At 44.7% G+C, this 12,114-nt stretch overlaps 1 protein-coding gene across 6 annotated transcripts in view; it reads left to right on the forward strand.

Moving 5' to 3' along the window:
• Fry (FRY microtubule binding protein) overlaps nt 1-9,519 on the forward strand; it is a 378,278-nt gene extending 368,759 nt beyond the window's left edge. For 5 of the 6 annotated variants that reach the window (XM_035443188.1, XM_035443184.1, XM_035443183.1 and 2 more), the window contains 2 exons: nt 7,086-7,288; nt 8,049-9,519. In XM_035443188.1, the coding sequence (XP_035299079.1) occupies nt 7,086-7,288; nt 8,049-8,307 (462 nt within the window). In that variant the 3' untranslated portion in view covers nt 8,308-9,519. The remainder of the gene's footprint in view (nt 1-7,085; nt 7,289-8,048) is intronic. The other variant, XM_035443189.1, reaches the window with a different exon arrangement.
• The last annotated feature ends 2,595 nt before the right edge of the window (nt 9,520-12,114 follow it).

Consider the following 12,114-nt stretch of genomic DNA (forward strand, 5'->3'; position numbering starts at 1 on the left):
CTGAACCAGACACATCTCCGAAGGAAATGTAGGTATGGCCAATGGTTACATAAAGTATTGCTCAGTATTCCCATCAGAGGAATGGTGATTGAAACACGGAGGGACTACAAGGTGGCTAACTGGTTAGCGGCATGCACTGCTCTGGAAGAGGGCCAGGCTTCTGAGTTCCCAGCTCCGGTGGCTTCCAACCACTTATAACTCTAGCTCCAGGGAGATCAATGTCTCTGGCCCCCTTGTGCATCTGCATCCGTGTGTACATCCCACACAGAGTCTCACATACATACATGTAAAATAAAGACATTTCAGTAACGTAGTTAGGAAATGTTGAGGCTATAAGATAGAAGAAAGCCCGATCCATTGCAGGGAGTGTGGATTGACAAGGCCATTGTGGAATGCAGGACGGAGGAGGCTGAAGAAATAAAAACCAATTATTCTATGACTGAGGAATCTGCATTCCAAGTGTATGTCCAGAGGAGAGAGTAACCCCACTTCATTGACACATCTCCCAAATTCCTTATAGAATTATGCACAGTAGCCACATCTGATAATGTGTAGATTTAAAGATGTTTTGAAGCCAGGCATTAGTGGTGCGCGCCTTTGATCCCAGCACTTGGGAGGCAGAGGCAGGTGGATCTCTGTGAGTTCGAGGCCAGCCTGGTCTAGAGTGAGTTCCAGGACAGCCTCCAAAACAATACAAAGAAACCCTGTCTCGAAAAAACAAACAAACAAAAAACAGAATGTGTTTTCTAAGACTTTTATTTATGTGTGTGTATACCCAAAGGTGCAATCAGATCCCCTGGAGTTGCAGTTATAGGCAGATATGAGTGCTGGGAACTGAACTTAGGTCTTCTAAAAAAGCAAGAAGTGGTCTGAACTGCTGAGCCATCTTTCCAGTTCCCACAGGGTGGAATGTTACTTATCCTTAAGAATTTCCCTGGCTGTGGTGGTACACGCCTTTAGTCCCCTTTAATTCCAGCACTCAGGAGGCATAGTCAGGAAAATCTGAGTTCAAGGCCAGCCTGGTCTACAAAGTGAGTTCCAGGACAATCAGAGCTGTTACAGAGAAACCCTGTCTCAAAAAAAGGAGGGGGGTGCTGGAGAGATGGCTCAGTGGTTAAGGGTACTGACTGTTCTTCCAGAGGACATGAATTCAATTCCCAGCACCCACATGGCAGCTCACAACTGTCTGTAACTCCAGTTCAGGAGATCTGACACCCTCATACAGACATACATGCAGGCAAAACACCAATGCAAATGAAATTTAAAAAAAAGTAAATACTTAGAAAAAAGAGAGAGAGAAAGAAACACATAGCCAACAACACAGCCTCACATTCAGGCTTATCCAGAGTCTTTAGCCTTTGATGGACAGTCTCACTACAGATAGCTGTTGTCTCAGGCACATGGATAGCTGGTTAGTAAGAAAGTATCAGGTAACTAGAAAAGCTGGTCTAAGCTGGCTTGAAATTTAACTACAGTTCAACCCATTATGGGAAATCAACACTATACAGTTTGAAGGGGTCATAGCTAAATGAATAGAACCACATATTCAAATGAGGCCACTTGTGCCCCACTGGAAAGGAGAGTGCATGCTGCATAGAAATGACTTGAAGGGATAGCTGCACCCTCCAAATGAAAATTTAGACTCTTAAGTAACTTTCTCGGTACTGCTGCTGAGTGGGAGGAAGTCATTCTGAGGCATTAATACCAAATCACTTTACTATTTTTCATCCTAAAACCGACTGTGTCGATATATGCCTGGGATCCCATTTGAGTTGGAGGGAAGATGAAAAGTTCAAGGTCATCCTTGACTGTTTAATGGCTTCAAGGCCAGCCCAGGATGTTTGGGGGATTGGTTTTTCAAGACAGGGTTTCTCTGTGTAGCTTTGGAGCCTGTCCTGGAACTCCATCTGTAGACCAAGCTGACTTTGAACTCAGAGATTCACCTGCCTCTGCCTCCCAAGTGCTGAGATTAAAGGTGTGTGCCACTACCGCCCATTGGTTATTTTGTTTGACATTGACACAGGGTTTCTATGTAGCACTGTCTGCTTGCAACTGGCTATGTAGACCAGATTAGTTTCCAAATTAGAGATCCACCTGCCTCTGCCTTGAATGCTAGGATCAAAGGCATGTGTCACCATACCCAGCCTCTGCCCTGGCAATAAAGCATCGCAGAACAATTGTATCTTCCATCTTTTCTGTGGCATAGAGAAAATAGTGAGAAATCCTTTACTGTTAAAACAGGGCCCGTAATATGGGCATGGTAGTGTACACCTAGGGGAGAGACAGGAGAATCTCTGTAAATTCGAGGCCAGCTTAGGCTACATAGTGTGTTCCAGGACAGTCAGGGCTATGCTGAGATCCTGTCTCAAAACAAACAGGGCCAATGTTGGCAATTATGTTTGAGTACTTACGTACCAATCTTCACTAAATATTATATAGAGAGAATTATTTCATCTTGAAAGTAACCGTGTAATATAGGTATTAGGGTCTTGCAGCTGGAAACTCTCTCTCACACACACATACTCATGCACAAACACACACACAGCAGCTTCCCAGTAGCATAACAAGATATTTGAAACCAGCCTCTTTATCAAGAGTCACTTTATTTAGCTCACAGATTGAAATGCTAGTAATTGGGTCTGGCAGTGTCACATCCTAATGGGAAGCCTTGCGTTGACTCTTCTCCCTCCCCCAGCGATGTCACTAGATTCAGTTGTTAGGGCTCCAGTCTTAGGATCTTAATTAATCACTTCCCAAAGGTCCATTTCTAGACACCAGTCTGATAAGTTCCACCCTCTTACTACCGTTAGTGCAAGATTTAGAGGAAGAAAGAAAGGCCTGCATGAGTTCAGCGAACAAACCGCACGCAGCATTCAACTCCTGGCTCTCACTGGCTCCTGAAACTTGTGTCCTCACACACAAAAATTCCACTACATAGTCCCAAAGTCAACTCATGCCAGTATTGGCTCACAAGGCACACAGAGACAATTCTTAACCTCTTGTAGCTGTAAGCAATATCATCTAAGATCATCTAAGACACAGGTGTGGAACTAACACAGCATAAACTAACCCTCCTGTCCATCCCTAAAGGAAGGGAAGGGCTAAAGATGAAGAATGAATAATGAGCCTTGAGTTCATTATTCAAGACAATTGGGCAAAGTCACCTTCTCTCCTGTGGGGCTTTGCTGACCTGGGCCGCTGCTCCGGTCTTCACAGGCTGGAGTCTTTTTTCCACAGCTCTCCCAGGCTGGCTGGTCTTTCATGCTGGTAGCTCTGTAGTCCTACCCCTGTAACTCCAGTGGGCACTGCCCTGGAGGGGACTCTGTGCCTCAGCTCAGTCTGGACGTTTCTGCTCAGCCTTGCTGCTATGTGGTCTCTCCTTGGTGCCTCTACCTCTGGGACAGATCCAGACATTATCTTTAGTCCAGATGGGAGTCTTCATGCTCTGTCGGTCTCCACCCCTCAAGGCTGCTGTGGAAGGTTGCAAGCCGATGTTGGTGGCTTTCAGAGGCTTGTGCATCACACTGCTTGTAGCTTTCTGTGGCTGCTGTTTGAGGACACTGGCATCACTGCTTTTCTTCTGGGGTCTCCAGTGTGACTTCATTTGCACAGCTCCACGAGGCATCACTTCATTAGATGATCTCCACAGAGACTCCAACCTGAAGGCATCCTTCTTCCTGGCCTCCCAGGGTTTACTCTTTAGCTGCAGTGAGAGCTGCTGCGGCTTTGTAACTAAGTTCTTCCTATCTGAACAGAAGGAACACAGCCAAGGTCTGTGGCTTACAGGTGCTGCATGTAGGTCCCTTGGAATCATGACTGAAGTCAAGGATCTTTTTGCCAGCAAACCAGAATCCCCAGTCAGTTTTGGGGCTCTTTTCTGGGGTCCCCTCAAGGCTTCATTCTTCTTGCCAGGATTCAACACTTTGTCTGCTTTAATCTTCTTGGCCAGAGCCTGTTTGGGCCAGCCTTTCATCTTTATACCCCGATGGCTCCTCCTCTGGCTAAGCCGCTGTGTTTCCCTTTTAAGCAGCTCTGTCTTCAAATCATCCCTTTGCTCTCTCATTTGACTATAAGCCATTAAGAGTAGCCATGCAGCAGCCTGGATACTTCTCTGTTTGGAGAGCTCCCCTGCTAGGCACACGAGTTGGTCACTTTGAAGCTCAGCCTTCCAGGGTGCCTCTGGACAAGGACACAAGGAAGCCAAACTCTTCGCCACCAGGTAACAAGGATGGCCTTTACTCCAGTTCCCAAGAGAATTCTCATTTCCATCAGAAGTCGCATTGGCATGGCCTTCATAGTCCACATTCCCAACAGCATTCTGGTTCTCTGAGCCCTCACCCAAACTGTCTGCAGTGCAGTGGTCGGAGCTCACAGGAGCACTATGCTCCAAACTCTCCTGGCCTCTTCCCTTTAACCAGTCCCAAAAGGTCCTCCACATGTTCAAGTACAGTAATAGAAAGGGCCACATTCTTCATAAGTAAAAAAAGGTTTTGGAGGCTGGAGATCCAAAAGATATGTTGAAGGTGCCGGCTACCTCACAGCATGGAGCCCAGGTAACTCTGTTTCTGTCTCTGTCTCTCTCCTCCCTATAAAGCCATCAGGAGTACAGAGGCCCCACCCTACCCTAATGCTTACTTTTTAAAGGTCTTCCTTCTAGAGACGGCCACACCACCCTTTTAATGTATTAACATAAGACTGAAGTTTAGTTTATGGTAGTATACACCTTAAACCCTCCAGGCAGAGGCAGGAGATCTCTGAGTTTGAGGCCAGCCTGATCTACATAATGAGTTCCAGGACAGCCAGGGCTACACAGAGAGACCTTGTCTTGGAAAAAAATTAAAACTTAATGCCGGGTGGTGATGGTGCACGCCTTTAGTCCCAGCTCTCGAGGCAGAGGCAGGCGGATCTCTGTGAGTTCCAGACCAGCCTGGTCTACAACAGCTAGTTCCAGAGCCTCCAAAGCCCCAGAGAAACCCTGTCTCGAAACCCTTCCCACCCAAAGAAAAGTGCAGTCTCTCTCTCTCTCTCTCTCTCTCTCTCTCTCTCTCTCTCTCTCTCTCTCTCTTTCTCTCTCTCAAACACACACACATATCTGTAGCATGACCACGCCTTTTTGGGCATGGTCACAGGTACGGATATGACCGGTTGAAAGAATAGGAATAGGATTGGGGCTTGGAGCCCCTTCAGGTCTCCAAGAGCTTCAGGGTGGCAGGGTCTGCATCCTTGGAGCTAGAGGAACACAACAGTCCCTTGTTTCCTGTGTAAATTCCTTTTCCCCAAATAAACTCCACTTCATTCTATACTGAGCCTAGTGAATCTTGATTTCCATTCCCACAACTGGGAATTTGGACCAGCATGTGGCACAGCAGGTAAAGGTGCTTGTGTCCAAGCCTGAAAACCTGAGTTCAATTCCCAGGTCCCAAAAGTTGACCTCTGACTTCTACATACAAATTGTGGCATACACATATTCAAACACAGACACACAAAACTACATGTAAAACAATAAAAAGACAAAGGATTATGCTTCTGTATGACTTCAGTGGGACAGACATTACACACAGTTACCCATAGTTAAGTGGAAATAGATAGCTTCATTTTATTATTATTATTATTGTTATTATTATTATTATTATTATTATTATTATTCACTTATTGTTGCTCTAGTGTGTATTTTCTTTGAGACAAAATTTACACTATGCATCACTGACTGACCGGGAACTTAACTGTGTAGACCACACTGCCCTTGTTTTTTGTTTTTGTTTTTGTTTTTTGTTTTTGTTTTTGTTTTTGTTTTTCGAGACAGGGTTTCCCTGTGGCTTTGGAGGCTATCCTGGAACTAGCTCTTGTAGACTAGGCTGGTCTCGAACTCACAGAACTCCGCCTGCCTCTGCCTCCCAAGTGCTGGGATTAAAGGCGTGCCCACCACCGCCCAGCCCATACTGCCCTTGAACTCACAGAGATCTACATGCTGGGATTACAGGTGTTTTCTGATGGGTGGTAGTGGCACACGCCTCTAATCCCAGCACTCGAGAGGTAGAGGTAGGCAGATCTCTGTGAGTTCAATGCAAACCTGGTCTACAAAATGAGTTCCAGGCCAGCCAGAGCTACACAGAGACACACCTATCTTGAAAAACACAAAGGTGTTTCCCACCACACCTATCTTACTAGTATTTAATCTCTTACTGGATGCTGTTCATTTATTAAACTTTCTTGGAAGGTATGCTAATAAAGAAAAGAACAGATGGGGAATGGCCAAACACACCTTTAATCCCAGCACTCAGGAAGCAGTGGATCTCTGAGTTCAAGGCCAGCCTGGTCTACTAGTGAGTTCCATGATAGCCAGGCATACACAGTTAAAAGACCCTTGACTCAAACAAACAAAAACAGTACTATGCATAGTGTTGGGCTAACACTTGGTGTTTGGAGCTGGAGCTACCTACTCCAGCCCATTCCCTGTGTACCCCACCTCTTTATTTATATCCTTTCTAGTTAAACAGAAACTGCAATTACCAAGATTGAACCCAGGGCCATGTGCATAAATAGTAAGCCCTAACACTGAGCCACATCCCCAGCCCAAACTGGAAACTGTTTTTCAAGACAAGGTTTCTCTGTATAACAGTTTTGGCTGTCCTGGCACTTGTTCTGTAGTCCAGACTGGCCTTGAACTCACTGAGATCTACCTGCCTCTATTCCCCTAGTGCTGGGATTAAAGGCTTGTGCCACCTCCACCCATAAAAGGGAAACATTATAAATGGTGTCTCTTTTCTGTGAGAGCATCCCAGCTACTGAGGCAGTGTCTCGAGGCTTCTAACAACTTAGTCCTTAGTCCATATAGGTCAGTGGTGGTTTTGTTGTTTAGTTTTATCTGTTTTGAGGCAAGGTTACACTGGATAGCCCAAGCTGACCTCAAACTCCTGGTGATCCTCCTGCACCATTCTTCCAAGTCCTGGCTTACAGGCATGTACCACCATAGCCAGCTACCCTTATTTATACTAAACTTCTGCTTAAGCAGACCCTCATGACCAAATTTCTTTGAAGAGGTCATACCAGCCTGGACCTAAATATGTTGCATTTGTTTTAAACAGCTGCTGAACATGTCCAGGGAACTGAGTGACCTGAAGAGAAACTTAAAAGAGGCCACTGCGGCCATTGCCACTGACCCACTTTACATCGAGGGAGCATGGTCAGAGCCAACCTTCACATCCACTGAGGCAGCCATCCAGTCCATGCTGGAATGCCTGAAGAACAATGAACTTGGCAAAGCACTACGACAGATCAAGGAGTGCAGGTGGCTTTATCATTCCTCGAAGGGATGGTTATAGGAAACCTAAACTTAATCCTGACTGTGTAGTGGTTAGGGACACACTTGCCAAGGTCAGAATGTCTAAACATCCTACCTGTCTCTTAGGTTTCTTACCCACAACCCTAGACTTTGCATGTTACATGTATTGGCGTTGATTCCGAAAGTTGAGGTACTTCAATATATACCCCGGTGTAATTTCAAACTAAGCTGAATGTACATGTTGGGGCTGTTTAGGGTAGTCTTCACATATGGCAGAGTAAGATGGCTATAGCAAATAGGAGTATCAGATTCAGAGCTGGAGAGATGGCTCAGTGATTACAAGCACTGACCACCCTTCAAGAGGACCTGGGTTCAGTTTCCAGCACTCCCATGGCAGCTCACAAATGTCTGGAATTCCATTTCCAGGGGATCCGATGTCCTCTTCTGGTCTCTGTGAGCTCTGCATATATGTGGTGCACATAAATTTATACAATCACTTGTACACATAAAACAAGTTTTAAAAGGGTATCATACTCCATTCTGGTACTTTTATCAGTAATAACCAACATTCTAAAACTGATAGCAACAACATTTGGACAACTCTACATATTCTAGGACCCAAGGAGTTATGTGCTTTAGATGAGTCTATGAAGCACTGTGATGTGATAACATCTAAGTAACAGGTTGAAGTGTATTTTTATACTAACCAAGACTCGTACCTCCCACCTCCGTGCCTCTAATCTCCCCTGTTCTTTCTTCACCACAGAAGCCTGTGGCCCAATGACATCTTTGGAAGCAGTTCTGACGATGAGGTCCAAACACTACTGAATATTTACTTCAGGCACCAAACTCTGGGACAAACGGGCACTTATGCCTTGGTGGGTTCTAACCACAGCCTGACTGAAATCTGCACCAAGCTGATGGAACTAAACATGGAGATCCGAGACATGATCCGCCGAGCCCAGAGCTACCGGGTCCTCACTGCCTTTCTCCCAGACTCCAGTGTTTCCGGCACTAGTCTCTGACAGGAGCCTCCCGTCCCCCATGCTTTCCAAGCTCGCAGTGCTGCCATGCTGGGGCGACGTCATTCAGTGTCTTCTCAGCCTTCGCAAGGCTTGGACAGAGTGTTCTCCTTCTTGTTACCTGTAGGACTCTTTCTGAAGAAGATTACCCAACTTCCAATGTGTAGCAATACTGTCCACAGCGAGGCAGCGTAGGCTCCTGAGACAAACTCTACCCATCATGCTGTGTGGCTGTCGTTCACTAAGAAAATGCAACCCACTACTGAAGAAATGACTTCTGTTGCATTACCAAAGTTGACTACGCTGAACGATACTGTCCTTTCTAGAAACAGTTTTAGACTGGCAAAAGTGCAATGTTTTTCTTCACATGAAAAAAAAAATTTATATTCTAAAACTTGTACATTCGTTCTCTTTCTCCTATTTTTCTTCCTTTTTTGTGGGATTTTGTTTTTTAATGGGTTGGAAGGGGGGGCAGGCAGAATGAAGCTGGCCACTGAAAACTTGTAAGACGGTCAAAAGCTGATAGCCTGTGTGCTTGAAAAGGGAATTGTAAATGGACTACAATTTAATGTACACTGTATCTAAATGAGGCTGCTATGAAGTACCTTTCTTATGTTGCTAGGCTACTGTTTCCAAATCTGGATACTGGATGTCTCTGCCCCAGGAATGGTCCAGATAGGTTCTTTTAAAGGATCTTGGCTGCTTTTTACAAGAAGGTTGCTTTAAAGAGTGTTATTTATACTACAGAAGAATGAGTGTTCATTTGAGTTAACTTTGCTGTTTTGTAGAGAAACAAATTCTTCACATAAACCCCAATTCCTCGCATCTGTCGTGCATGCATCTTTTCGTAGCCATTTGGATGGCCAGAAGTAGAGTCAGAAAGGGAAGACACGAGTTGCCACTTGAAGAGTAATATCCTGTTTTATTTGTAATATATGTGTAAAGGGCCATTCTTACAGTTTCTTCCTTAAACCCCATGCTGCCGAGTGTTAGATGTGGGCATGTGACTCTGTTGCACATCCAAAGCATATTCAGAGTTTATCTATGTAACTTATTCACTGTGTAAATACATTTAAAATTTTTGTGATGTAATCTTGATTGATAATTCTGTTCAGAATTGCCTTTAGACTAAAACAAACAAACAAGAGAAGACAAACTACATGTTGATCATGGATTTTATTTCTAGTTAATTAAAATATTTGCCTTTGACACATATTTGTGGTTTTGCCTGTGGCTGTGAGGTATACTGTGTGCTTATATTCTGTGAATCACACCCTGCAGCTGTTTAGGGTGTGGCTCCTGAATCCAGATGAAGTGCAGTCTCTTTGGAAGTAGACACCAAAGTAAGAACACGACTTTTCTTTATAGATAGATAGACTTATTATTTTACTTATGCGTGTACCTGAATATGTGTGTATGTATGTGTACCGTATACATGCAGTTGCCTGTGGAAGCCAGAAGAGGGCACGGGAGTTACAGGTGGTTGCGAGCACCATTTGGGTGCTAGCAATAAAAGCCTGGCCCTATGCAAGAGCAGCCAGTGCTCTTAACTGTAGAGCCATCTCTCCAGCTCTTATCCCTCTTTTTTTAAAAAAAATTTAATTCTGTGTGTTATGCATGCCTGTGCATAAGAGTGTGCACTTGAGTACATGTACCTACAGAAAGAAAAGGAGCCTGGTCCCCCTAGAGCTGTCCTTCAGGCAGTTGTGAGCCACCTGACACAGTGCTGAGACTTGAACTCTGGTCCTCTACAAGACCAATATGAGGTCTAACCACTGAGCCATCTCTCCAAACCCAAGACCCAAGACCCAAGATGCTTTCAGTCATCTTACTGACCAAAGAGAAAAATCAGAGCCAGAAATGGTAGCTCACTCCTGCAAGTCCCACACACAGACACACACATAAATGATTCAATGAGCCTGGCGATTCCTTACCCCTCAAATGTCCTTCTAAAGCCAGCTTTGTTTTCTAAATCCATAAATTGTAGGGAAAGCATCAGCTCCGTTCCCCATTCTGCCTCTAGCCCCAGTCTCCATGCACCATCCCACTGAACCTTTCCAAGGTCGGCTGTCGGCTCCATGTTACCCAACCTGCCTTGTCTTTGTTTACATCATTCTTGACGTGTCTCATTTTCCCTTTCATCTCTCCTCTTTCCTATGCCTCTTGGCCTCTTTTATCTCTGTTGTTGCTCACAGTGATGGGATGGAGTGTCCCTATCACACCGGAAGCCTCTGAGGACATGTTAGATTGTCAGTGTCACAGACCCTGAATCAGAATCTTCACCCAAGTTCCCCAGATGGCTCCTGAGTCATTAAAATTGTAGGCTTCTTGCAGTAAACACTGGTATATCCCAGGATTCTGTGGCATACTTTTTTAGGTGATCCCATCCAGGGTCATGACTCCAAATGCTGTTTTTTGTTTTTTGCTTTCATTTCTATCCCTGATACATATAAATCAGCCTACAGACATTGAATAGATATCTCAGATCCTTCAAACTTGGTATGTTGAAGACAGAAATTAATTCTATGCCATTAAAAGGATCCACCAAAATATGATGTAGGGCTGGAGAGATGCTTAGTGGTTAAACAGACTTGGGTTTGGTTCCCAGCACCCACATCATGGCTCACAACTACCCATAATTCCATTTCCAGGGGATCTGATGCCCTCTTCTGGCCTCTGTTGGCACCAGGTACTCACATGGTATATATACATACATGCAGCAAAATATCTGTATGCATAAAATAAAATTAAAATTGGAGGTTAAAAGATTTAAGAGGCTAGAGAAATTATCTCAGCAGTTAAGAGCATCGGTTGCTCTTCCAGAGGACCAGGGCTCAGTTCCAGACACCAACATGATAGAGCTCACAATCATCTGTAACTCCAGTTCAAGGTGACCTGACGCCCTCTTCTGGCCTATGCAGGCACTGCACGCATATGGTCTGCAGACATTCATGCAAGCAAAATACCTACACACACACACACACACACATACACACACACACACAAACCCACAAAAGTAAAAGTTAAATTTTTGTTTTGTTTTGTTTTTTGAGACAGTTTCTCTCTGTGTAACAGGCCTGACTGTCCTGGAACTCACCTTGAACTGACAGAGATCTGCCTGCCTCTGCCTCCCAAGTGCCGGGATTAAAGGCATGCACCATCACTGTCTGGCCCTAAAGGTTAAAAAATTTTGAGTAGGCCAAGTGATACATAATTTGGTCAGAGGGGTACTACCCACAGAGGGGATTCATGCCCATCTCTTAGGGCTGAGTTAGGTCTCCAGGGAATGTGTTCACGACTGTGATGGCAGCTGTTCTAAAGGGAGGCCTCACAACACATTCAGTCTCTTCCATTTGCAATGTTTGCTATTCTCATACATGGCTCCTACAAAACACCAGTCAAGGTGATGTACCATAGCCAGAAACAACTTCACAGGAAGCCAAACAAACTTAGCTCCCTGATCTTAAACGTTCAGCTTCCAAGTATGAGAGCCAAATAAACCTGTGTGTTTTATAAGGTACCTAGGTTTGGTTATTTTGTTATAGCAACACAAAGCAAGGATGTGCCGGCTCTTTTCGTACTTATACCATCACCAAGAGACAGGAACTATTATTATGTTCTTTTTATAGATAGTGAGACACAGAGACCAAGTGACTTACCTGTGATCACATGTCCCTTAAATACAGAAGTCAGAACTGGGAGCTAGATAGTGTGGCACACATCCTTGCTAACTGGTACAACTCTCAATGCCATCCCCCTCCACAGCTCAAAGAAGAGAGGTGGTGGCACATGCCTTTAATCCCAGCCCTT

The sequence above is a fragment of the Cricetulus griseus genome, chromosome 4, assembly GCF_003668045.3.
Source record: "Cricetulus griseus strain 17A/GY chromosome 4, alternate assembly CriGri-PICRH-1.0, whole genome shotgun sequence".
NCBI lineage: Eukaryota > Metazoa > Chordata > Mammalia > Rodentia > Cricetidae > Cricetulus > Cricetulus griseus.